This window comes from Cyprinodon tularosa, unplaced genomic scaffold (genome assembly GCF_016077235.1).
Source record: "Cyprinodon tularosa strain WSP-4 unplaced genomic scaffold, ASM1607723v1 ctg22, whole genome shotgun sequence".
Taxonomy (NCBI): domain Eukaryota; kingdom Metazoa; phylum Chordata; class Actinopteri; order Cyprinodontiformes; family Cyprinodontidae; genus Cyprinodon; species Cyprinodon tularosa.
The window spans coordinates 693620-721350 of NW_024038821.1; the positions used below are offsets into that span (position 1 = coordinate 693620).

At 39.4% G+C, this 27731-nt stretch overlaps 1 protein-coding gene across 1 annotated transcript; it reads right to left on the minus strand.

Annotated features, from left to right (window-relative positions):
• LOC119784121 (hormonally up-regulated neu tumor-associated kinase homolog) lies at positions 1-27731 on the minus strand. The gene is made up of 11 exons (XM_038286025.1): positions 27167-27731; positions 12051-12173; positions 11798-11967; positions 9635-9690; positions 9372-9510; positions 9167-9294; positions 7723-7858; positions 7137-7314; positions 5329-5412; positions 4138-4438; positions 1-3469 (listed from the first exon to the last, which is right to left on the minus strand). Exons 1-11 carry the CDS (start codon positions 27425-27427, stop codon positions 2709-2711), a joined length of 2337 nt encoding a protein of 778 aa, XP_038141953.1. The 5' UTR covers positions 27428-27731; the 3' UTR covers positions 1-2708.

The following is a 27731-nucleotide window of genomic DNA, read 5'->3' on the forward strand; positions in this document are numbered from 1 at the left end:
AATGTTTGTTTTTTAAATCTACTAAATCCAGTCGCAAATTATGTTGGAATACAATTGGGTTATTTGAAACAAATTAAGAAAGATTAAAGGTCTTATTAGCATTAGGGCGACAGATCAACCACTGACACAGTTTAGAAGGTCGAGTCATTGTTGAAAGCTCGTCACGTGCAGAGAGACCAACGCTCAGCGTAGCGTGCACACAATGTTCCGGCAGTCATGGATCCATCTTCATGTGCAACCTGCATTATTGATTGATTTTCCAAGCCATTTTCTTTCATCTCCATTCCGTTCAGATTCAGTCTAATCTTAACTTTCTGACTGAAGAAGGAAGTCACCTTTTTCAATCAGCCAACATCTTCTCTTTAAAATCAAACTGGTGCAATAATCAAATGCATGATGCTAACAGCAGAAAATTATGTAAATATATGTCTTTGAATTTACTTTATAATAAAAAAGATTCTCTGGTGATCTTTAGAGACTACCTATCTGTACATGTTTACTGACAGCCTGGTCCTTGATAATGTAGCAGTATTGTGTAACATCAGCTTGTTTTCATGTCTGATATAGTATCAGAGCTTAGTGGTTCATATCACTCCAGAGGTAACTGGAGTGGGTGATATATCCACCTGAGTGGGTTCAATCCGTCCTCATAGGACAAGCGCCTCCCTGCAGCACACACATAGGTTTACACACACAACTAAAAAAAAACACAATATCATGTGACAGAGGGTGAATTATTCAGCACCAGATTCCTCCACATCTTTGCATCTAAATATTGATGATCCATAGACCTTCACCTGTGACCGGATTGATTTCTAAAGGATTTATGCTACATCATATAACATGCATCTGGCACGTCCAGGTGTGTGAGATCCAAAGACCTTTATATGTAGGCAATCATAAATATTGAACAGGTATGTAGGTCAATTTGCTCTTTAAGCCAATGGCAGCTCTGTGAAAATGTTTCAAATGATCCAAACTCCAACACAATTTAATTAGAAATAACAATTTTACTGTAACCAAACTTTAACTATGAAGATTTAAGGACAGTTTTTACTCAATTGTTTAAAATCAGTTGACTAATTTTTAATAAAGTATTTTGAAAGTATTTTTGCTGCTAAAGTTTTATTTGCACCAGATACCAGATCTGGGAATGGGGTATTTTTAAATGACCAATGTGGTTTGTAAGTGGCTAACTCACTAAGTTTAACAAGTGATTTATTTGTCATTATGCAATTTTAAGAACACATAACAAGCAAGAATGTGTTTCTTTAAGCATACAGAGGAGCAGTTTCTTCTTTTTAGATATATCTATCCCTGTCTCCTCTTCATCAGCCAGTCTACATGCTAACCAACTGTTGTAATGGCCAACTGATGGTGATATATCTTTACTTCATTCATTTCTACTTCAGATTTTCGCCAAAGCATCAGGACATAAGATATAGAGCACATCCCATGCTATGTCGCCATGGTCAGTGAGTTGCTCACCTGGCTGCCTTTTCAGCAGTTGGCCATGCAGCTATTAATATCACAATTGATAACCCTACATCTTTGGCACTTACTCCAAAATGTTGCATTTTCAGAAGAGTTCTGCACATGTCTGGGACTGATCTGAGGAAATAAAAAACATCCTTGAAGTGTAAATAAACACTGGCTGTGTTGTTGAGTATTAAAGGCTTGTGGGCCATATTTAACTTTGAGGTGAGGTTAGTGAGAAATGTCCAACTTTTCAAGTCAGAGATTCAGTTTTTCATTAAATCAGAGTTTTTCAGTCTTCTCAACACAAATGTTGAGAAGACTGAAGTACTTTAACATTCAGTCAAACAAATAAAAACACAGGGAAGGTTGAGTTATGAAAGATATTCAAGATATTGTGATATCTAAACCTGTTAAGAGCCATTCTAATGCAGCAGGGATGAAACTGGAAACTAACAGGGATCAATCTAAATCCCATCTAATTCCTATTATCTAATGAGTGTAAATGGTTGTTGAGTGGAGTCCATATTTTCTACCTGCGTGTGTATATTCTCTTCAGTTTCTATTAGAGGAAAGTAGACAAGTTAAATATTTAATTCTGAGTTGTATGTTTATACGTATGAGTGTGTGTGTATGTGAATGCTTGTCTTGTTTTTTCTGTGTTAGCTATACGTATATCTGATTGGCAGCTCAGCCACTGATCGCTGCAGATAAGCACTAATCCCTGAACAGCGATTATAGAAAATGTATGATAGGGTAAATCACTACTCCATTCTGAAAGCAGATGTTTAGATGACATTACATTCTTTATTTTAAGTATATCATTTACTCTCTTGACATCAGAGGTTGTGTATAGGAAAAAAGTTTGAAACAAAATCTGAACAGCGATCTGGTAACATTTTAGATGTTCAAATGTTTCCCGTGACATAAACCAAAGTCTTTTAAAGGCCGTTTTCAGCAGCTGAGGCATGAGGTGAAGTATTTTTGGCACTGCAAATAAAGATAAAAAAAATAAACAATGTTTGTCTGAGTGTGGCATGAATAGAACAGTGTATCTAGGACTTACTGTAGCTTTAAGGCTGTACAGTTCTGTAGCTGCCATTTATGGTTGTTCATTGAAATTTTATCTGGTTCCTATTTCTACACAGTTTTCTTGTATTAATTACTTCTCTGACTTCCACCAGCCATTCTTGAACTTTTCATTAACCTTTTTATTGATGCTCCCATTCATGTCAGTAGTCCATACTATGCAGCTGGTTCTTCCTGTCAGCTTTCCCCTGCAGGGCATCAGGGAGCAGCGGCAGGTTCAGGTCTGCCACCCGCCGCTGAGGAGATGAACGTAACTGAACAGAGTTCCTCTTGTCTCCGTCGATGCCTTCTCTTGGCCCCTCGCTTCCTCTTTCTCCAATGATCTCTTTTCTCCTTCCCCTCTCCTGTCTGATGCTCTTCATGATTAAAGGATGTTGTTTTTGTGAAGACAGAACTGGTGGTTTTGACCCATTTACCAGAAGTCTAGGAGGTCCAGGTCGACTCAAACCTGCCCATGTCACCTTCCTTCCTCGGCCATCTTTAAGCCCGAAGTTGCTCAGGCGAGGCAGGCGAGCGGAGGGGGACATCTGTGATGCCTGGGTGGAACTCAGCTGCCCTCTGTCTGCTGAGAGTAAGGCTCCAGCCTCCAGGATAATTCTGGAAGAGATGTCGTTTTTCTCATAGGAGTAAAAAGTCTGCAGCTTTTCCAGTCTTTCATTGATGCTAAGGTGATGGGAGTTCTCCTGGTGGTATTTGTCCTGGAAGCAGTCTGACCCAGAGTCTGCGGCTCCGTCCGACTGAGTTGTCCTGAGTGGGTGTGTGTGTTGGGCTGGTCTGGACGCGATGCCATCTTGGATTGGCTCGGCCGGTAGGGGAACTTGGCAAGGAGCGGAGTCACAGAGCTGTGATGTTGAGCTTTTCGGAGGGCAAAGATGGACCAGTTCCCTGTCTCCAAACACTGACACTAAAACACAGACATATGGCCACTGAGGGTTTGTCTCATAGAGATATTCATAAATGTTTTTGCCATGTTGGTTTCATTCAGGATATTATTGTTATCTTCTTTAATAATCTGACAAAGAGAATTTCATCCAGGAGGTTGCATGTCAGTGACTGGATGCAATTAAAAGGTTTTCAAACATAAAGGCAAAAGAAAATCTGAAAACCATAGAGTGCATTCAGATTCTGCATCTAATACCATCTTTAGAATTAAGATATAATTTCTTGATTTCATTTTTCTCAATTGTAAATTGTTTTCCTGTCCCTGATAAAAAAAAAAAGAAATCCCCACAGCATGATGCTTACACCACTGAGCTTTAAGGCGGTGGACAGTGTCCTACCGTTGAGTAAGATACACATAGTATTATTTAACACAATGACCAGAATGTTTTGTGGCGTTTTTGCTTTTGTCCCTGAATTCTAAGTGCAACTTGTTGCCTTCATTTCTTTCTAGGAATATCAGAGAAACACCTTTTTAAATTTTAAAATGCAATGTTGACAACCATGTATCATATTCCTGCCAATTCAGGATAATCCAGAATAACAAATCTTAATCTTAATCTTACAAAGTTTAAAAAAGTTTCATTAATCTGAATACATGTTCAAGGTACTGTAAAAAATAGAGCTCCTCACCTTCAGGAAACAGGTTCTCTCTGGTGTTCACAGAGATGGTTACCTCTTCATCAGTCGTCCCATCCTCTGTGGACAGAGGGTCAGGTGAAAGGAATGGGGAGGGAAGGTGTGAGGGTAAAGGGGGGGAGGCAGAGTGAGGAAGGTGAGGCAAAGTAGGAGATGGTGGGCGGTTCTCATCATCCTCAAGGTGAGCCTTCCTCTGCAACTCTGTGGTCTTCCTTCTGTTCTGACTCTTGCTCGTCTGCTGGACCTTTAACAATTTGTTGGACTGCTTCAAGCTTTTCTCACTCTTTGGTGGGTTCTGTACACAGAAAGTAAGAAGATAAACAAATGACAGCACAAGTAAATGCAATGAGATGGTGTTAATTGTGTGACTTTCCTTCCCTGAGACTGACACTCTATAGCTTAAACTTTATAGTCCCACTTTAGCCTAAACAAAAAGCTAAAAGCCAGAATTAGTTACTGCATTTGAACAATCTTTCTAACAAAGTAGGCAACAATACGCATCTTCATACTGATCTTTAAATTATCAAGAGGAAAGACAATATGGACTTTTTAACGACTACTGAAGAAAATGTTGCTTGGATACTCTGACATAGCCTGGGTGCCATTCCGAACTTAATCCCGCCCACAAAGTTTGAGGTCGGGAAGTTCGGTCTGGCTCTGCTCCATAGTAGCGCGAGTATTATCGCCCACTGTCAGGCAATCCAATCAAATTGTCAGGGCGGGCTTTAACGATGATGGACAGATGACCAACAGTAACGTAATCAACCACGTGACCAATGCACGCTTGGGTGACAACAACAATGGCTGCCGCTGGAGAGTTTAGGTGAGTAGATTCTGCTATTAGGTCTGTTCAAGAAGATATCGACAGCAAATTAATTTTAAAAGAGGAACAGAGAAACGCGATCAAGTCTCATCTTCTTATTCTAGGCGTGTAACTGCACGCTTTGATTTTTGTGGACAACAACTATGCCTGGCTTAACATACGTCACGCACTCCGTTGCTCTTATTGGTTGTAGGTCTATCCAATTGAGTGCAGAGGCATTTTTTTTCCTGGTTCGTTTGAAACACGCCCCATAATCACAGCTCTATGGAGCAGTATCAGACTCATATTCTGACTAGAATTGAGTCGGACTACGTCAGGCTAACTCTGACATCCCACAGGTACAGCTTTCACATAACTTTCACCTGATGCTGAGTCTTTGCTTCAGTGTTGCGTCTGTATCTCCAGGTAGTCTTGCTTGAAGGAGTCCAGTCGTTTTTCTGCAGCTTCTGTAAAAAGCCAATAGAGTAGCTAATATATCCACTATTTTAAAATGAACATGACATGAGGTATATATAGGTGGTCTAAAGTCACTGACCCAAAATTTATCAGAAAAATAATTCTCTTCTATCATGTGGTTTCCCAAGCTTTTATCTTTACCCCCATCCCTCAGGAGTGCTCTCCCAACCCTGGTCCTCAGGTTCTGCTGCCCTGCTTCAGCACTTGTCATTGAAATGACTCGGTTACCTCTTCAGCATGCCATTAACTTCTGTATAACCCTGTTACTGACCTACTTAGTTAGATCAGGTGTGTCTCAATCTACAACATGCATGACAAAAGGCTCTGAAGACTAAGAATGGATATTAAAGCTTCAACAATGCCACAGTTTTCACTCTGCCATAGTTAAAATTAACCATAAAAACAGCAAAGCAGCAAAACCATTTATCGTACTATCCAAGTTCGTCAAATCAGAATATTTAACAAAATAATACATCACATCCCATAACCCGCCAGTGTTTATGAGTCTATTCCTCCATAAATTTTCTAAACCAGTTAACCATTCAGAGGAGCCTAACTTGAGAGATCCAGCCTCATTGTGATCCTGGTCAGAAAACACCCTACAGAGAACAACTTGTTCTTTTAAACTTGCTGTTTCTCCTTTAAACATGAAATAATAGATTCTGATAAAACAGTTGATAGCAGCATATATGCATACATCCCCCTGTGCTGCCATGTTCATCTTGCTTTGGCTGGTCTAGGCTCCTTCACCATATAAATATAATACTACATTGAGATTGGTCAACCCAGGAGCGGAAGCAGTACAAGTAAAATTCCTGTGTTTTTGTCACAAATAACATGAGATTTCTGTTGGAAGGCAATGCTAAATAGGTGGGGAACGTCTTGCATCTTAGAATCTAATTCATCATTTGCAGCATTTTCTAGTGGTCTGCCTTCATCTATGTAACTATCAGTGTCACTCTGCAAAGAACTGTGCTCTAACTGGACGGATTATCTAAACACTCTTGATATTCCATATTTTATTGTAACTTTAATGTCATGCTGTTATCAATATGCTTAGAAGTAACAAGCCAGTTTTGAGAAAGTAAGGAGTAGAAAGTGTAGATATGTGTGTTCAAAGGAAGTGACTAAAAGTAAAAAGTGGTCAGAAATGTAAATAATCAGGTAGAGTACTGATATATTACTGATAGTTATTTGGCACCAAATAACTAAGTATGCTGTTCAACCCTTTTCCAAACTAACAGCCAGATCTGCGATTAAATTAAGCTGCTCCATTCTACTTTCCTCTGCTGAGATGGTTGTCTGCTGCTACTAAATTGGGTAATGTTCCTAAACTGGCTCTCCTTTGTCCTTTCTTGAGGACAGATAGCTAATAAAACAATCGGGGCATCAAACCCACCATTCTTAAGACTTTCATTCTACCAATTATTGAAGTTTATGTTTGATCATTCTCCTTCTGCCTTTTAAAAGTGATAAAGTGTTGCAACTGATTGTTTTATTAAAAGTAACAGAATTATATTTTTCTTAACTTAACCATAAGCTAACACAACCTTCCTCACAGAGAATGAATTGGTCCTGATAAAAATGCTTTGGAGGTATAACACTATCTTACCGGAGATAGTGGAGAGGGTGGGTCTTTAAAATAATTAAGGAAAATCCTCCCTTGTAACTTTCGATATATTCACACCTGTGTGTTTTTGTGTCAAGTATTAACCTTGCCAGCCTTGGCTCCTCTGTGGCTTCGGCTGAACTTGTTAAGCAGCAGATGATAGGAAGCCATGATGGCTGACGGTCTGTTGGTGGTGACCATGTTTATGACTTCAGAGAGGGAATACCCCAGAGTCTCTGTCATGTAAGCCAGCACAGATGAGTTAAGATCTTCTTGGCATAACCTGGGAAACAAGACAGGACAGGATTGAAAGCCATTCTAAAAATATATAAAAGACAACTTCTAGGATGTTGGTTGAGTATAGACCAGAACTGGAACAGCTGAGCTCCATACATGACTGCGTTTCCACATTGCACAGTGATAAAAGAGTCTTGGTCGTGATGTAATAATTAAAGCAGTCACAATGCAGACCACAAAATAGTTTTTTTATTTTCTCAAAACACAGATGCAGCTCTTATTGGCCATTTACATTAACTAAAAGCTTGTGGCATTAGAGCTTGTGGCCTTTTGGTTTAATCCCCATTCAGATTTAGATTTGGTCCTATTTAAAAGTGAAATACAACTGTATCATTGTGTTGCAATATGGTTTAGGTAAAATCTAAGGAGCATTGAATTTGTCCTGTATGTCTACCTGTTTTTATGTGAGACAGTGTGTAAAGGTTTCCTGGCAAATCCTTCGCTGATCCATCTCTCTCCCATTGCATCTCTGACACTGGGTCTTTTATCTGGGTCTGGCTCCAGGAGAAGCATCATGAATGACACAGCATCTGCAGCATGAGTGAATTTAAAACAGAACATTTGTTTAATTCAATATCATGAACTCTACTGTAAGGAAATCCCTCTTTCATTATCTGGATGAGTAGCAGCAGGAAAAAATAACAGAAGTAAAAGTAGGTCTAATGCTTAGAGTGAATTCCTAGGCACTGGGACAGCAGTGATTTGGTCTTTTCACATTAAACACAGAATTGAGTTGACCTGTGTTACAAAATGAGTAAAAAAAAAAAAGAAAAAACAGACAGCACTGATAATAACTCTAAGGAGACTCTAGGGATGTTGTTTACTTAGTCAAGTCCAATAGATAAAAGTCAAACAAAGTCCCTAATATGCAGGCAGGGCTTTTTTTTTTTTTAAAGGTAGACTGCATGACCCAGGCAGTGCTTTTTCAGAATGTCCAGGTTACTTTTCATGTACTATAAAGAACATGCAAGATATCTCCTTAGAATTTTATTTAAACTCAAAAGTTTAAATAAACTTCTTGAGATGTGTTATTGACACTAACTACATACTTTATAGAACTTAACAGGTATTTTACAGATCATAAAGATTTATGAATCTTTGGGGCAGTGTTGGCCTAGAGGTTAGAGCAGTGCCCTTTTGCCCTAAGAAGGTTGCAAGTACATGGTTAGAACCCCACTGCCTCCACTCTGGGTTCCTGAGAACAGTGTTGGGAAAGTTCTCTTTCTACGTGAACTAGTTAAAAGTTCAGTTCACACATTTTAAAATGAACTAGTTCAGTTCATAGATCATAATTCAAAATTTTGAACTAAGTTCACTGTTTTTTTTTTATATATTGCTCAATTACATCATAGCCTACTGTAGAACCACAGACAGCAATTATTTTATCAGTTGTAACACTGAAACTGTGCGTCAGATTTCATCTTCATATCCAGTTTTGAATCCTTATCTAACCAGGATTTACATTAGCATTGAGGGGACAGCATTTCCCCATTGTTGCTTTAACGCTTTGTTGCTGTCCATTCACTTCACACTAGTAGCAGCTGCAGCTTTCACCCCTAGTATATTCTCAAAAACATCAGGAAAAATGTGCTGCTTGAATGGTCTTTTTTATGAGGAATTATTAAAAGGAAAACAGGAAAGTAGTCTTTAAGGTGATCAAAATGAATCAAACATAAATCACAATGAGTTCAATTCAAGAATTATCACGGTCATAGTTAAAGGCAAAATATGAACATCACTGTGCATAAAGCTGTCTCCATCTCTCATCAAGCTAGTTAATCAATCAGAGTCTCACATGGTCTCCTCCAAATCATTTTAGAAAGTGATTAGATTCTGACCTTTGCTGATGTCATCAGGGATGTTGGTAATGTCCTTATTCACCATCTTCTGATGCAACTGCTTGATGTTAAAAGGTTCAACAGTGAAGGGTAGGGTCCCTGTCAGCATGGCAAACATGCTCACACCTCTGTACAAAAACAATGTGAGAGATAATATAAGCATTTATGTGATAGATAAGGAAAAATTAGCTCACTTCTAACTTACATGGACCAGACATCCACTTTGGATCCATACTTCTTATGAGCCAACAGTTCAGGGGCAGCATATGCAGGGCTTCCACACTGCGTGCTAAGGAGCTCCTGAGGTAAAGAGTCTGGCTTCAGGGTGTTGCTAAGGCCAAAGTCTGGGGGAATCATCATTTAGACATCAAGGTCTAATTACAGCACTCTGAGATGGAAAAAAACTGATATAGTTTGACTTCTGGACTTGGTTTGAACATGGATAGCCTGGTTACCAAGGTAACATACCTACGATTTTAATGTTGTTATGCTCATCCAGGAGGAAGTTCTCTATCTTTAAATCTCTGCAAAATAAAAACACTCATTTGTTAATTAGATACTGTAGTTTTGGACCTTTGTCAATACATTAGGTGGGTGTTTCATTCATCCCTATTGCCATCCGACTTTACAGTGCGGCACTATAACTGCAATAATTGCAATAACTAACGTTCAATCACCATTTAATAGCTTTTTAATACCCAGTGCAATTGCCCTGTGCAACAATCCTGTTAAATACGAGACTTCAGCTGTATATATATATATATATATATATATATATATATATATATATATATATATATATATACATATATATGTATTAGTGTTGCACTGATACTGCAACCAGTATCGGGTGGGGCCCCTATACTGCACCAAAATGGTGGTATCAGTATCGGCGGATTCCGACAAATAGGCCATTGATACCATTTTATTAATAATACTCCATTCCTATATTTTATATTCTAAGAGCAGATGAGAAATTGGAATCTGCCCAAAGTAGTATCAGCAGGTTAAATGATGGGGACCGGAAATTGCCATATAACTCTGATCAGTTTAATTAATTTTTCAGTTTTTTATAATTTGTGGTAAAGCTGCCAGTTTAAGAGTTCTTGCTAAATTTGTCTAACCTTACTAAGCTTTATTTGTGTATTTACTGTTAATGTAATGAGTTGGGACTGGAGCGCACAGGACCAGGGGTAGCAGCAAAAAGAAAGCCAGGATGCATGACTGGGGTTTGGGTAGAATTGAACACTTAAGTGTATTTCTACTTTTCCACATTGAGAAATTACTTTGCCCAAACCACTTAAAAACCTCCAACCATCATGAATTTTGAATCAAATTGACCATCTGCTGTTTTTGGGGTTTTACATTTTTACCTGTCAGCAGAGAGAACAGTCTCTGCATTTACTTGACATCAGTTACAGTACTCCCCTCTTTGTACCCCAGCTTCATCGCCATCAGGCGAGGCTTCAAGCTATAAAACTACTGGCTAAATGAAAATCTGTGGTTAGGAGTGAGAGAGTCCCTATAAACTGTAGCCTGGGAATCTGCCATGTTTCTTTCATCTGCCTTCATCTAAGCAGCAGACATTCAAAACTCCAAAAATCCCTCTTTAAGCAGCTCGGGGGAGGTTCAAAGAGAATTGGAGGAAGAAAGAAATAAGGGAAAACCAGCAAAGAGGCAGAAAGAGCACAAAATATGGTAAAGCAAAAAATGTATGCGGTTGAATGTGGGTGGCAGGAGGTGTGTTTAGGAGTGATCATCTCTGCACAGCACTGCGATGGAGAATGTGTGTGAGGGAGCTGTAAATGTGTGTGGATGCGTGGGTGGGTTTGACAGGGAGAGGTGCTGTTCAGGAGTTGAAAGCGATGTCGTTCGGGGACTTCATTAGAGAGGAAGTCCATGATGTTGTGATGATGTGTGAATCATGGCGCCGGCACAGGATGATGAGGTCACTGCCTGGTAATCACATTCCCACTTTGAGAAGAGCCAAGGTCCCACACTGAAGCAAAAGACTATGCATACGGTAATATTTCTGGTTACAGTTCTGTTTGTGTGGATATGAACGTGTGAAAGTAAAAGTCATCTGACACCAACACATACTTGCCCTTCTCTGAAGGCTGTTAATGCCCTGCAAACTACCTCAGAATGTGTTTTTGTGTTTGCTGACAGGTTTTGCTATATTCCTCCACTGGTGATTAGGCATGGATTTTCTCTATTTTAAACTTAAAAAAAGTCCACAGTTTCCTTAATACGGCGTAGTTTAACCATATAGATATACATTAACAGATAAGTCTTTTACTTCTTCCTTCCTGAAATGATTGAGGTATGTTTGTCATGACTACTGTTCTATCATTCACTCAGAAATAAAGACACATCATCCAAAGATTATAAAGAAACAACGTAGTGGGTGCCTCAGAATGGGAGCTTAATCAGGTTTAGGTCCAGACTTTGACTAGACCAACCTAAAACCTTACATTCTCTTTAAGCATTTTGTTTTGCTATTAATCTAGAAGGTTGCCACAGATCTATCAATGGCAGAATGCTCTTCTACTCTTCTTTTCTGCCTCAATTTCCCCATTTTCTGCCAGGCAGAAGTCAGGCAGTTTGTGTTTCTCTTGTGTAGGTAGTGACCTGTGCACGATGCCGTGTTTGTGCAGGTGGTCCACTGCAGACAGAATCTGTCGGGTGTAGCGCCGCACCTCCCTCTCCTCCAGCCTTTTACTGTCACAGATCCGGTCCATCAGGTCTCCTCCTGCACACAGCTCCATGACCATGTAGTAACTGTTCTCCGTCTCCAGGGTCTGACATACAGAGTTATGCAGCAGGTTAATGTTTAAACACTTACCATCAGAATGTGTTGTGTCTGTAACTATTTTATCTTTACCTCTAGAAGAACTACAATATGTGGATGTCGGACCATTTGATGAATGCGAGGTTCCCTTTTCATGTTTTTCAGCACATAGGAGTCTTGGCGGGCTTTTTTCTTGTCTATCACCTTAATGGCCACCTACACCCACATGGAAACATATAAACCAGTCACTAATCGAGGCAGGTATGGAGAAGCATCTCATTCCAAATTAAACAAACATATTTTGTTAATACATTTTTGATAAATATTCTATTCAATAAAAATATAGAAATAAAAATCTATTTATTTACATTGAGCTGTATATTGGGAACGGTTATGTTGTTAATCATTAAGTTTGTATTTTCAATATTAAAACCCCATTTAACATTGTCTGGATTCCAATCTTTTGCTCTGTTTTTTATTGTTTATTAATCTCTTCAACGACTCCAGCAATTGAAATGAAGTGAGTGACCATTTTTAGCATGTTTTTTAAAAATATTTTAATATATTCTCTAGCTCTAAATCAAAATAAAACACCCCAAAAAAAGTTTAATTTTAGTCAAACAGCTTTCCTCAGTTAGAGGGCAACATGCAAATAAGCCATATATCATCTGACACAATTATATATGTGTTTAACTCAGTAGTAACAGCTAGAGATTGGAAACAAAGTGTGGGAAATCACTAGGGATGTCATGATCTTAGGTCTGATTACTCATTTCATTCAGCTGCCTATCTCCACCCAGTTCTCATTATTGTTCATCTTATCCAACTGCTTTAACCTCTATTTAACCAGCCTTCAGACCAGGCATCAGTGCCACATTATTTGAGCATTTGGGGAGAAGTTCTCTAGCGTGTCTGATTGTTTCTGATTACCTAATCCTGAGCTGTTCTGCCTCTGGACCTCTAAGCTTGCCTGTTCCCTGACCCTTGCCGGATTATTGCCTGTCTGTTTACTGAACTTGGAACTGTTTCACGACTATTATACTTCTGGATTTCCCTTTGGAAGCTCTTTAGACCTCTGATCTCCTGGCTCTGACTACCTAGCACATCCTCGACACTGGTTTTGCCCTCTTTAGATGCTGATGCTGCTTACCTGCAGATCCATCTTTAATAAACTTTTCACCTTGAATACTGGGTCTTATTGTTCTGAGCCTGACAAGGGAGGGTGTATCAGCTAATGAGGAGAACTGGCTGAGAGCCCAGCTATGAGCCCAAACAGCGCCAAATAACACTGCAGCTGTTTGGAAAGTCAGTGATGTCCTGATAAACTAAGCAGATATTGAGTATTACAAAGAGTAATATATTCATTTGTATTTAAATTTTTTTCCAGCGCCATCCACTATTGCTTGACCAATATTCCAAATTAATCATGAGATAGAGTAGAAAGGGAGTTCCAATCTCCAGGGTGACTGCACTCTATGATTGCACTGCTGCAATCCCTGGCAGTCCGACAGAGAAAACTCCAATTAATAAACAAAGCTGTTACAGAAAAAAAGTATCTACGGTACAATAAAGCAACCTCAAAACTTTCTCAAAATCAAATACCATTATGAAATAAAAAAATAAAAAATGTGATGTTGATAAATTAATAAATGAATTAATAAATGAAAAAAGGAGCTTTTTTTATTTGTTTTATGTGGACATTTGCTACCGTAATTTAATGGAGTATTTATTGATTAACAATTGATAACAATGTTTGTCTTTTTATTTAATTTTGAATGAACCAGCTCTCTTTATGTGAAGTAAAGGTTATTGTTTCCAACATAATGACCAGAGAATAGATCTAAAAAAAAAAAAAAAAAGACAATCGTTCAGCTTTAGGTTCTTAGATTTTCGATGATTGGTAGATTCTTAACTTTAAAATAAACCTGATCCACCATTAGCTACGTTTACATGGACACAACTAATCGGATTGAAGGCCTGATCAGATCAAAAATGTTTCATGTAAACATGTCAGACTGAAGATTCTAATCCGATTCGGTCCGATCGGATCTAAATTTAATTCCGAATAAGAGAGGTGGTTTTTGCCGATCGCCATTCCGATTGGCGTCCATGTAAACACCCATTCGGATCTTAAGAGTAAAATAATCTTCACTGCGCATGTGTGCGACATCAGCGTGACGTTTTTCCGCCTTGTCAACAACAGGAAACCACCGGTCGCTCTCGCTCTCGCTGTGAACAACATGGCGGGGGGAGTCTAGGAACGCCGACTTATACACTCAAGTTCATTTAAAGCTGCAGGAAGCAGGAATTTATCCTCTTCCTCTTTTCTCTCTCCACAGCCCACTCGCTCTCCCACGCCGGTTCAATCGCTCATTCTCTACATTTTCTCTCGTACATTTCGCTGCCAAGCGCTTTTTTCCTCCTCTCTCCTTTTTTCTTTCCGCTCGCTCCGAGCGCATCGTTTGTCAGGCCTCCCAAAAACCAGACGCAGACAGAACTGCCAAGTTTGGCAGGAAGTTCTGCGCATGCTTAAAAGATTTAATCTGATCCAACGCTTGGTACATGTATACACACGTCATGATCGGATCATTTCATTTAGTGTCCATGTAAACGGAGATTTTGAATTTCCGATCAACCAAGGTTTGGATCGGATCGGGGAAATTTTGCGCATGTAAACGTAGCTAATTGTCATCTACCTCTGCAATGGCCCCTGTCAGTGTTCAAAACCTTTTTCTATTAACTTGAGAGCACTATATCTGTACTTTGAGCAAGTAGGCCTATTATCTTTTTCATGGGTGCGTTTCATTTTTTTCCAACAAAATAAAATTGAAACACTGAAGCTGTATTGTGAGCTTATAAAAACCCTGAAGGTCACAATCGAATTTGACACTTCAGGCTTTTTAAAGATCTTTGATTGTCAAGAAAACTGCAATTGGTCCACCTCCAATTAAAAAACATTTCTGGAACCTTTTAGGTCATTCTCATAAACACATTTCAGAGTAGTTATTCAAATAGAAAATAGAAAAAAATCTGTAAAACATTTACTGGTTATGAACTTATTAAGAGCCACAGGTCCATAGAGCTGCTTATGGCTCCGGAGCGACAGGTTGCAGACCCCCCTGCTCTATAGTGAGTCACATTTACCATCAGCTGAATGGATAAATCTAAATATGAAATGCTTGCTTTCTAAATTTAATTACAGTACCTCTTTAAATGTGTACAAACTGTTTCATGACTGTGTCAACCTAAAGGAGATAACTTCCCTTTGCAACAACCTTGTAAATTAGACAAGCAGGTTAGTTGCTCCTGTTTAGTGGATGCAGATATTATGCAGTTTTTTGAGGATATCAGAACATATCAGTTTCATATGTTATAGAAAGATGTTCCCCTAGGCCACTACAAGCTTTTTCTTTACACATAATCATATAATAAAGCCAAGTACTGGTTTTGTTTTAAACCTATTTGCAGTGTACTGTAAGGCATCATTTGTGTTATGAGGACCTTAAGAGATAAACACCATAGTGAAAACGAAATTTGAAAAATAACCAATACAGAAAATGTTTTATACATGTTTTAAATATTTTACAACCTGTTATCAAATTTCTGTTTGCGACCACAACTTTATATAAATCTAAGAAGAAACCAGCCACTGCCTCCCTTTTCCCCCTTTCTTTCCCCCAAACTTTAGAGGACTTTGCTCGAACTGTGTTTGCGGTATCGGTCATTAGAACAGTTGACGTTATTGCCTTTTGAATACAGCCTTTGCTCACCTGTGGCGCTGGCTCGTTCTGCCGTATTATGTTTTTGCCTATTTCAGTCAAGTGGCAGTGATGACGACGGTGGCGGATGACGCTTTAATGGTGCGACACAACAAAAGTCGATTTTTATTGATTTAATCGATTCGTTGTTGCAGGCCTAGTTGAAAGCATAACTGGAGTGCAGGAACAGCATCCGCACGTGAGTGTCCTTCTCCTCCAGGTGTGCCAGGCTCAGGTGGAGAGCAGCAGAGATGGCGTCCTCAGAGATGGTGAACTGGAACGGCAGACTGGCGGCATTGGCGGCAGACTGGAGACGATGTGTTCTTTTACCAGCCTTTAGAAGCACTTCATCATGATTGGAGTCAGTGCGACAGGCCGGTAATCATTGAGTGAGGTGACCTGAGGCTTCTTTGGGACTGGAATAATGGTGGCAGACTTGAAGCATGCTGGCACTATGGATTGATCCAGCAAGGTGTTAAAAATGTCTGTGAGAACACCAGCCAGCTGATCTGCACACTCCTTATACACTCGCCCAGGTATGTTATGAGGCCCTGGGGCCTTCCTTGGGTTGACTCTCCTCAGAGTTTTCTAACTTCAGCTACGTCCAGGTTTAGTGCCTCCTCCCCCTGGTGTGGAACAGCTTTCACTGCTGGAGGCTGTTTAGTGCCTCAAACCTTCCTTTTTCAGTTCCTTTAGGACAGGGGTGTCAGGGTGGTTCCGGAAGGGGCCGTGTGGCTGCGGGTTTTCTTTCCGGCCTAGCAGTGGCGCACCAGACTCCAGTCATCTAATCAAAGGAGTCCAATCTGAACATGATGACTTGATGGGATGACTGGAGTCTGGTGTGCTGTGATTGGTTGGAGGGAGGGCCTGCGGCCGCACGGCCCTTTCTGGAACCAGTTTGACTGACGCCTGTGCTTTAGGATGTCAGTGTTTGCTGCATCTACTGGGGGGAGGGTGTGTAGTCTATGATCATCCGAATGCCTTTCCACATCCTCCGTGCTTTTAGAGATTTTCAAATCTCTCCATTTGTCCAGGGTGGTTGGTTGGCCCGGGTGGTGATGTTCTTTTTGATGCTGATGTCCTAAATGCATTTGTTGATGTAGGCTGACACAGTCATAGTAAACTCATCAATATTTAATAGTTATCATATGTTACTGCAGCCTTGAAGATGTTCCAGTCAGAGCATTTAAAGCGATCTTGGAGTGTCTCCATGGCGCCCTCATACCACCATTTTAGTGCTGGATCGGGGCCTCGCCTGATACTGGCATCATTGTAACACTAATTATTATCCCATCATCCATCTTAACATTTTAGAATAGATGCACAAAACTTCAACTAATTTAGTATCGCTGTTAAATTTAGCATAAATGAAGTTGCTTTTGTTTGTTTGTTTGTTTCTCAGTATCTTTCAAACAGACTAGAAAAGCGGGAACACATGTTCGGTAAAATTTTTGATTTAAATTATTTTGATTTTCTGTTTTTTTGTTTTTTTTTTAGGTGGGAGGAAACTGGAGTACCCAGGGAAAACCCACACATGGACAAGGATAGGGCAAAACTTAATACACTAATTATTATCACATCATCCATCTTAATATTTTAGAATAGATGCACAAAACTTAAACAAAAAACGACTTTATTTATGCTAGATACTTAGCGATACTAAATTAGTTTGTTTGTTTGTTTCTCAGTGTCTTTCATACAGACTAGAATAGCGGGAACACATATTCAGTAACATTTTTGATTTAAATTATTTTGATTTTCTATGTTTGTTTTTTTTTTTTTTTAGGTGGGAGAAAACTGGGGTACCCAGGGAAAACCCACACATGGACAGGAATAGGGCAAAACTTAATGAGTTTAAAATTTTAGGGGATAAAGGTAGAAAGAGATAAAGGGATGATAGGATGAAGGGAAGGAGGAATGGGGGGGTGAAGGGAGTAAGATGAGGGAGGAAGGGATTAGGGGTGAAGGAAAGGAAGAGAGAAGAAAGAAGAGAGGGGTTATGGATTTAAGTTAATCCATTAACTCCTTTTAATTTCCAGTACGGTTGCTTTTTGGGGAACGAAGGCCACAACAGTTTAGGTTGGAGAAAAATTTCCTTATTCTCCTCCAAAAATTATTTTTGGTTTTAACTTTAACTACCTGTGAGGGATCATCAAAGCTTGTTAAGGTTTTCATATCTTGATGTGACGATCTGGTTTTTTCATATTCTTTCAAGAGCGGCTCCTTAGAATCGCATTGGTTATTTATTACCACACATCTGGAACTGGTTGGCGATGCTTGTTTCTGGTCAGAGACCCTTACTGATGACATTTCTCCAATCTTAGCATGAAAGAAATTATCTTTGGGTGAGTCATTGTTGCCTGAAGAGGTTTTAGAGCAGAGTTGGGGTGTCACAGTACTGGGTTCTGAGCATATTTCGGACCAAAGGTATGGGTAGCTTTGAGGAGAGGGGATCCCGCTGGACCAATTTGATGAGGTCCTGTGATATGAGTGCACGGGCAAGCTTTCTGGGATTTCTGCGGTCTTAGCAGGAAAGAAGTTATCTTTGGGTGAGTCGTAGTTGCCTGAAGTGACACTGTAAATGTTGTCAGAAGAGGAGCTTTGAGCTTCAGAGTTGTTGGTCGGAAATTCATCAAAATTGGATAGAATTCCTTTGGGATGTAATGATGTGAGTCCCAACCTTTCTGCCGTCAAAAATGTGTAATATCTCATGGCCTCGTAGGCCTCATGAGCATAAGAACTGTTGCTGTTAAAGTCCGACAAGTGGTTCATTGTAATAAAGCTGTGCTCCAGTGCGGCTGCTGATGTAATACGCTCCTGTGGTGTAGTAACTAGCATTTGTTTTAGAAGGTCGATGAAACTTAGTAAATCCTCCCTTTCAATGGGATCTTGTGTTGGTGGTCGGATTTTCATCAGGTCATCCAAAGACTTTAGCTTCAACACGGGATCATAATCCCTGAAATCATTTTCACAAGCAGAGGAACAAGTAAAACTACAATGTGGTTCACCCAACATTTTAACAATTGCTGCCAATGTTTCTTCCATGCCGTCATACTCGAACAGGTGTTCTCCAATGTAGAGAAAGATCAAAGTGAGGGCTAGACACCACATATCCACACTGGCATCTGGCTTTATTAGCATAATTTCCTCAGGAGGCATGTACAGCAGAGGATTACACCTAATATTTTCCATTGTTTCTATCTCCTCAGTGAAACCCACATCGATTAATTTTACTTTAAGTGACGAGCGGTCTACCAGCATTATGTTGTTAGGCTTGAGATCTCTATGCGCCATTCCATTTCTATGTAGAAAATTTAAAGCCACCAGAACCTGTTGAGCAATAACTCTAATATCACTCAAATGCAATCCACCACCTACAATATGTTCTGTAAAACTGTCTAAATCGATATCCAGCTTTTGAAACACCAGGTATTGTTTTCTTTTGTAGATAAAATCTTCATAAAACTTGACTATGTTGTAGTTGTCCGAACCAAGAGCTTTGATTTTCTTTAAAACCTTTTTTTCCTCAGTTATGTCGATTTCGCAGAAATATGTTGCTCTTTTTATTGCAACAATCTCTCCGTTTTCTTGGTTTATACCTTCAAAAATTTTTGCTGTTCCTCCTTCGCCCAGATTTGCCACAACGCAGTATTTGCTTATTTCTGTTTCCAAAATAAAAGGATTCTCCAAGAATACTTTTTCACACAATCTCCCACAATCAGTTGGCTGTGTACCAGCAGCAGTCAAGAAGGTAATTGAATAATCTTGTAGATCAGAGGTTTTATAGTAGAGTTGGGGTGTCACAGTAGGGGGTTCTGGGCATAAGTCGGACCAAAGGTATGGGTATCTTTGAGGAGAGCTGTTTTCGCTGGACCAATTTGCCTTAAAAAATGTGTAATATCTCATGGCCTCGTAGGCCTCATGAGTATAAGGACTGTTGCTGTTAAAGTCCGACAAGTGGTTCATTGTAATAAAGCTGTGTTCAAGTGCGGCTGCTGATGTAATACGCTCCCGTGGTGTAGTAACTAGCATTTGTTTTAGAAGGTCGATAAAACTTAGTAAGTCCTCCCATTCAATGGGATCTTGTGTTGGTGGTCGGATTTTCATCAGGTCATACAAAGAATTTAGCTTCAACTCGGGATCATAATCCCTGAAATCGTTTTCACAAGCAGAGGAACAGGTATATCTACAATGTGGTTCACCCAACATTTTAACAATTGCTGCCAATGTTTCTTCCATGCCGTCATACTCGAACAGGTGTTCTCCAATGTAGAGAAAGATCAAAGTGAGGGCTAGACACCACATATCCACACTGGCATCTGGCTTTATGAGCATAATTTCCTCAGGAGGCATGTACAGCAGAGGATTACACCTAATATTTTCCATTTTATCTATCTCCTGAGTGAAACCCACATCGATTAATTTTACCCTAAGTGACGAGCGGTCTACCAGCATTATGTTGTTAGGCTTGAGATCTCTATGCGCCATTCCATTTCTATGTAGAAAATTTAAAGCTACCAGAACCTGTTGAGCAATAACTCGAATATCACTCAAATGTAGTCCACCACCTACAATATGTTCTGTAAAACTGTCTAAATCGATATCCAGCTTTTCAAACACCAGGTATTGTTTTGCTTTGTAGTTAAAATCTTCATAAAACTTGACTATGTTGTTGTTGTCCGAACCAAGCGCTTTGATTTTCCTTAAGACCTTTTTTTCCTCGGTTATGTCAGTTTCCCAGACATCTGTTGCTGTTTTTATTGCAACAATCTCTCCGGTTTCTTGGTTTATACCTTTGAAGATTTTTGCTGTTCCTCCTTCGCCCAGATTTGCCACAACGCAGTATTTGCTTGTTCCTGATTCCAAAACAAAATCATTCTCCGAGAATTTTTCACACGGTCTCCCGCAATCAGTTGGCTGTGTACCACCAGCAGTCAAGAAGGTCATTGAATAATCTTGTAGACCAGAGGTTTTAGAGTACAGTTGGGGTGTCACAGTACTGGGTTCTGAGCATAATTCGGACCAAAGGTATGGGTATCTTTGAGGAGAGCTGTTTCCGCTGGACCAATTTGATGAGGTCCTGTGATATGAGTGCACGGGCAAGCTTTCTGGGATTTCTGCGGTCTTAGCAGGAAAGAAATTATCTTTGGGTGAGTCGTAGTTGCCTGAAGTGACACTGTAAATGTTGTCAGAAGAGGAGCTTTGAGCTTCAGAGTTGTTGGTCGGAAATTCATCAAAATTGGATAGAATTCCTTTGGGATGTAATGATGTGAGTCCCAACCTTTCTGCCGTCAAAAATGTGTAATATCTCATGGCCTCGTAGGCCTCATGAGCATAAGAACTGTTGCTTTTAAAGTCCGACAAGTGGTTCATTGTAATAAAGCTGTGTTCAAGTGCGGCTGCTGATGTAATACGCTCCTGTGGTGTAGTAACTAGCATTTGTTTTAGAAGGTCGATGAAACTTAGTAAATCCTCCCTTTCAATGGGGTCTTGTGTTGGTGGTCGGATTTTCATCAGGTCATCCAAAGAATTTAGCTTCAACACGGGATCATAATCCCTGAAATCGTTTTCACAAGCAGAGGAACAAGTATAACTACAATGTGGTTCACCCAACATTTTAACAATTGCTGCCAATGTTTCTTCCATGCCGTCATACTCGAACAGGTGTTCTCCAATGTAGAGAAAGATCAAAGTGAGGGCTAGACACCACATATCCACACTGGCATCTGGCTTTATTAGCATAATTTCCTTTGGAGGCATGTACAGCAGAGGATTACACCTAATATTTTCCATTTTATCTATCTCCTCAGTGAAACCCACATCGATTAATTTTACTTTAAGTGAAGAGCGGTCTACCAGCATTATGTTGTCAGGCTTGAGATCTCTATGCGCCATTCCATTTCTATGTAGAAAATTTAAAGCTACCAGAACCTGTTGAGCAATAACTCGAATATCACTTAAATGCAATCCACCACCTACAATATGTTCTGTAAAACTGTCTAAATCGATATCCAGCTTTTGAAACACCAGGTATTGTTTTCTTTTGTAGATAAAATCTTCATAAAACTTGACTATGTTGTAGTTGTCCGAACCAAGAGCTTTGATTTTCTTTAAAACCTTTTTTTCCTCAGTTATGTCGATTTCGCAGAAATATGTTGCTCTTTTTATTGCAACAATCTCTCCAGTTTCTTGGTTTATACCTTCAAAAATTTTTGCTGTTCCTCCTTCGCCCAGATTTGCCACGACGCAGTATTTGCTTATTTCTGTTTCCAAAACAAAAGGATTCTCCAAGAATACTTTTTCACACAATCTCCCACAATCAGTTGGCTGTGTACCACCAGTAGTCAAGAAGGTCATTGAATAATCTTGTAGAACAGAGGTTTTAGAGTAGAGTTGGGGTGTCACAGTAGGGGGTTCTGGGCATAATTCGGACCAAAGGTATGGGTATCTTTGCGGAGAAGGGATCCCGCTGGAGTTATTCTCCCAGTCCATATCGTCTTTGTAAATATTTGAAAGCATTTTGAAGACTTAAAATGAATCTATAAAATGTTTTCCAAAAATGTTTTCCTGTGTGGGGAACTAGCTCTCGATCAAACTGCTCTGAAACATAAACTGGCTTAGGACTGGGCTGTGTTCTATGTATGATATGTTATGACATCATAATGCCCGCCCACTTAGAATGCTGAACATTCTGCTTGGGCGGAGTTAAAACAGACGGTGGGGGGGGGGGTTGGGTGGCAGCTGCAGCTGTGAAAGTATTCCGGAATTTTCCGTTTCCAGACCAACTTTGCTCTTCCAGCTGTGCTTGTGCAGAAATGCATCATTGCTCTCGCTTAGCTCCAAGTTTGGCCTTCCTCTGCACACTGATGCTTCTCATTTGTCGTGCCAAACAGTGATGTTCTGCCAAAAAGTGAACGGCTAAAGGGCTGGTAAAATAATAAAATAGGATTTACTTTTATTGTCATTACACTGTCACAAGTACAAAGCAATGAAATGTAAACCAAGTGAAACTAAAACTTTCCACGTTAGGAGTTCTGGGTAGAGCATATTAAAATAGTAGAGCAGGCTTAAAAAAAATCTAAAAAACATAATATTTATATATTTTTTTGCAACTTTGGTATAATTACTGCTCTAAGTGGGTAGCTCTGTCAGCTAAAGGAAGGATTCATAGTCTCTACACTGCATTTAATGATTAATTGATTACTAAATTAGTTAACGATTAGTTAAATAATCAATCACGATTAATCTGATTAATTGTTTCAGCCCTAAATTAAAGCTTATTTTTCTTTATTGTTCATGCCCCATTTAAACTTCTTGGATTTTTTTTTTATTTTTTTATTTAGAGGTATTATCTGAGCGTCAGATTAGTACCAAACAGTTTTCCGATCAATTTTTATTTTGTGCAATATTGCCAATTTAATAATAGGCGCAATAAAAATCTGCTTCGAGCTTCAGGTCTCTCTGTATTAACAGCTAGTTTCAGGTTTTATTGTCCATTTAAATGCCAGTTTTAGTCATTGTGGTCTGTTGGTTTACAGAAAAAGTACAAAAAGGTGTACATTTAACATTCCACCCATGTGAATATAGCGGATAAATCTCCTGAGGTCACACATTTTTAATTTTTTACATATTATGTCAAAGTTTGAATAAATGGCAGAAGATGCCTTGGATTAGATTGTGTCTTCATATGTTAACAACAGCCTATCATCTTTAAGCTAAATGAAGAGGCTCTGCTCTCTTTAGTGCTGCAGCGTTTGGTGTCATCATGCTAGCTTATATCAAATTCTCTAAGGCGTCTGCATGAAAGCTTTGGATGCTTTCGTGTCAAATTCGTTTCAAATAAAGTATTCTGCTGCAGAAAAATCACCTCCACTAACCATCAGTTTTTGTACTTTTTTAAAACTAGAACTAATTTTAAACATTTGAAAGCAACAAGCTTAAATCACATCATTTATATACAACATTAACAAGGTGACAAAAAAGTATCAGCTTATCTTTTTCTTTTTATTAAGATCTGAGGGCAGAAGAATACAAATGGAACATCTTAAAAACTGAATTTCGTAAAAAATTTAGACAAACAGTTATACCTACTTGTAGAAAACGAATAGTTCTTGTTGACATCAATTTAAAAGTAGTGTAGCTTAATATGGCTAACTGACCGAGCTATGAGAGGCTTACCTGTTAGCTACTGAGCACGGCTAGCCACATTGCTATTCAGCTCTCCCCATTTATATCATGGTCTTGCAGTTTTACTTTTTTCACACTTTGTTTTCAGTTTTGTTATCAGTCAGGTAAAACCTCATTAGCAATGCTAACACTACAGATGCTCCCAACTCGGCAAACTGATGCTGCTTGATGCTATTATCGTTGCCTGGGCAACCACAATGTTTTACATCATGTTGTAACGTTCAGCCAATCAGGTAGCATAATGTCACTGGCATGAAGCAGAACCCGAGGAGATCCGGTACCTAGAGCAGATCTGCTACCTAGATCTGCTACCTAGAGCAGATCGGGTACTGTCAGGTCTAAGCACCTAAAACATCATACATACATACAGGGAAAGAAAGCACAGAGACAATTAATGTAGTTACTCGCGAGAATAGGAAGGAGACTGCAGAGTTTACAAATCTCCAACCCACTCTGCAGTCTTCAGCTTTCTGCCCGCCATTTATTGAAGAAAAGGGGATGTCCCTAATTACATCAGCTGAGGTCTAACTAAAGGGAAGAGGGGAAAGAAAAGGATCTTACTTTAAACCTCAGCACATATGTTAAAACAAAGCATGTGGTTGTTTTACAATTGAATTGTTCCAAGAATACATGTTTAGAAGAAACATGTGATAGAGGCTGTTCAGGTCTCTTTTACAACCCAGCATGTGATAGAGGATGTTCAGGCCTCCTTCACAACCCGTCCGTTACATGACCTTTATCTGGAACAATTTTAAGCAGGAGTTAATAAAAGATGCCATTTTTGTTGTTGCAGGTCATACATTAAAAAATGCTCATTAAATTTTTTTCTCTTAGACATTGGAGAGGTGCATTTAAATGTTATACAGCTAAACATGTTAAATTGGTGACTTGTTATGTTATTATTATTGTCTTGTTGCTGCATTTATTTTGTCAGGGAAAACTAATCCTGAGTTAGTTAAAAGTCATTCATAGTGGTTCATATTATTAAATTCTTTTAATAAATATATTGACAGAAACAGCAACAACATTGTCTCAGAACCAGCTTGCTGAGCTGTCTGCCTCTTCTTCTGGACCATCCTCTGCTCCTGGACCATCCTCTGCTCCTGGACCATCGTCTGCTCCTGCATCATCAGGTCCATCGAAGAAGAGGGTCCAGAAAAGGCAGCATGATGAGCCCACAGACTTTGAAATGGGAGATGTTGGAGGTCCTGAAATCAAAAACCACATCTGACCCCTGCTATGAGGACGATTATTTTCTGCGTCCTCTGCTTCCTCTCCTGAAAAAGGTTCCACCTGAGTCAAAGGACTTTGTAAAATTTCAAATTCATAAGTTATTGTATGAAAGCAGCGCTGTCACGCTTAATCTGGAACCATCAGAGGCCACAGAGTAGATATAAAAAAAAAAATAAAATAGGTGGCACTTTTTGCAGGAGAGGAAACAGATATTCTCATGTTTATTTGTTTTTCCTTTTTGTTCATGTTGTATGTATGTGTTGATTTAATGTTTGTTCAAAATCTGTTTTAATAAATATGTTATGAATAAAAAAAAAAAAAAAAAAAAAAAAAATTTATTTTAAGCAAACAGAAACTAAAACAAACAAAGGTAAATAAACGCCCTTAGCAGGTGAGTATAGGGGTTCCTATGGGAACCAGGACAGAGTTTGGGTTGTCAGGTACGGGTGCCAGCCCTGACCATTGGCAATAGAAGCTACATGTACATCTGGGGACCGTCAAAATGTAATTTAAGTCCTTTTTTGTTTCATTTTGTTGCATTTACTGAGATAGTTCACTGTGTTCTTGGAGTTTTATGGACAGATCAACACGATATGGTGCAGAACTGTGTGATGTAAGCAAAACCATACACGATTTAACAACTTTGGACAAATAAAAGAGAGAAAGAATTTGCAAGAAAGTAAGTAGAAATCATCTCCATAATTACCAAAAGCCACAATGGAGAACAGGCGTAAAGAAGGAGATGAACAGGATGGGACTATGATTAAATAAACTTTCTGATCAATGTCCAAAATACTGTGGGAGAAAATTAACTTCTCACATTGCTCAGAATACATAAGAATCACAGTTATTGCTGATAGAGATAAAATGGAGTCGTTTACATCATAACGGAGCATTAATGTAGCATAAATGGCCTAGTAGTAAGAGTCTAGATTAAACTCTAATGCAAGATGTATGATATAGGAAAACATGACTTACTAATATTTACTGAAGTTCCACTTCAAAACTCGATGAACTTGAAATGTTTAGCAAAGAATAACTAGAAAAGCACTCGTAGAGCACAGACCTCCCCCAAGCAACAGATTTAGCCCAAGATTGTAACTTAAAACTAGCCTATTGAGAAAAACTTGCATATGATTTGGATCATTACCATATTTAAATGAATTGTTTATTGGCATGAGGCACACCTTTAGTAAAAGCATTTTCACATACATTCATCCATAACTTTTCAAGTTAAACTATACAATGACAGACAGACAAACACACACAAACACTACTAAAACATAACCTCCTTGGTGGAGGTAACGAGCAAAAAAATTCTATTTCTAGATGACAAAAAGGCTATAAACCAACAAATATGAAGCTTTTTTTATTTATAAAAATGTTTTAAAAGGAAGGAATTGAACCCTCTAGTACTTAACCAGGAACTAATTTGACTATCACACACAGTATAATTCAATCAAACCAATTGCAGTCAGTGGTATTAATTTGACAAACTTTCAGTGGTTTGACTACTTTGCTAAATCATATGGAAAAAAACTGAAAAATGGATCATAGATCTTATTTCTCAACTGCTCACTCTTATAATTAAAGCCCAAAGAGCAGAACTCTGCATTCAGATCCATAAAACTTTGACAGTATGCTAAATCAGTTTTTCTGTTAATGTCCTCCTACTGCTATGTGTTTCTAACTATCTAACAATAGACATCTTTAGAGATATAGTACAGCAGCACATCTGCCTTAGATTGGGTAAATCTGCTGAATCAGGAGTTCATCATAAAATAAGCAGGTGCAGATGGATTTGACCGGGTTTTTGAAAACATTACAAGGCTATAATAACAGGCTACTGCCTTCTTCAGACTCTCATTGCCGTAATTATCTGTTAGCAGACCCTGCCTGTTTCTAACTAGTTATCATCATTGTAATGTGTGGGTGAGTTCTTTCAGTAACCTATGGGTGCCACCCAGCCTGAATGGAACATGGCTTTAAATCTGCTCTCTCGGATTTCCAAACCAATAGGAAAGCACCCACCTTCTCCCCTGTGGCAATATGCAGCCCCTCCATCACTTTGGCAAAAGAGCCCTTGTTGATCATCTTTCCGATCAGGTAGGAGCCGACCCGCTTGGAGTGAGGGAAGCTCCTAAGCAGGTCTCTGGGGACTTTCAGGGAAGGTAAGGGCAGCGGCTCCCCATGGAGTCCTGAGGCTTCCCACTGATCCACACCCCGCTCCTCGATGCCCCCTCCTTCCGTGACCATCTTCTCCAGAGTGGGCTTCACTGCTGCAGCTGGCATCCCAGATGACACCAGGGCCCCGTTTGGCCCCTTCTCACACCCATGATTGGATCCAAAAACAGAACAGTTCTTGCAGAAGGTACATATTACCTCACCGACTAGCTCAAGTAGCTGTGGTTACTAGAACCGAAGAAGGACAGGACAGGAGGACAATCAGGCCTCAGATTTCTGTGAGCCTCCCTCAGGTGTAAATCCAATAATCCCTCCTTCAACTCGTTGGTTTCTCTTAGAGTCTTTCCTTCAGCTGCTCAGGTGGCGTCTCTCTCTGTCTCCCTGTCGGTAAGTGGATGATTAACCAGTGTGT

Coding starts and splice junctions, on each gene's coding strand:
- LOC119784121 (XM_038286025.1), bottom strand. CDS start 27,427: ATGCCAGCTGCAGCAGTGAAGCCCACTCTGGAGAAGATGGTCACGGAA. Junction 9,295..9,371: donor AAAGTGGATGTCTGGTCCAT/GTAAGTTAGAAG, acceptor GTTTTTGTACAG/AGGTGTGAGCATGTTTGCCA. Junction 5,413..7,136: donor GAGGAGCCAAGGCTGGCAAG/GTTAATACTTGA, acceptor GGCTTTTTACAG/AAGCTGCAGAAAAACGACTG.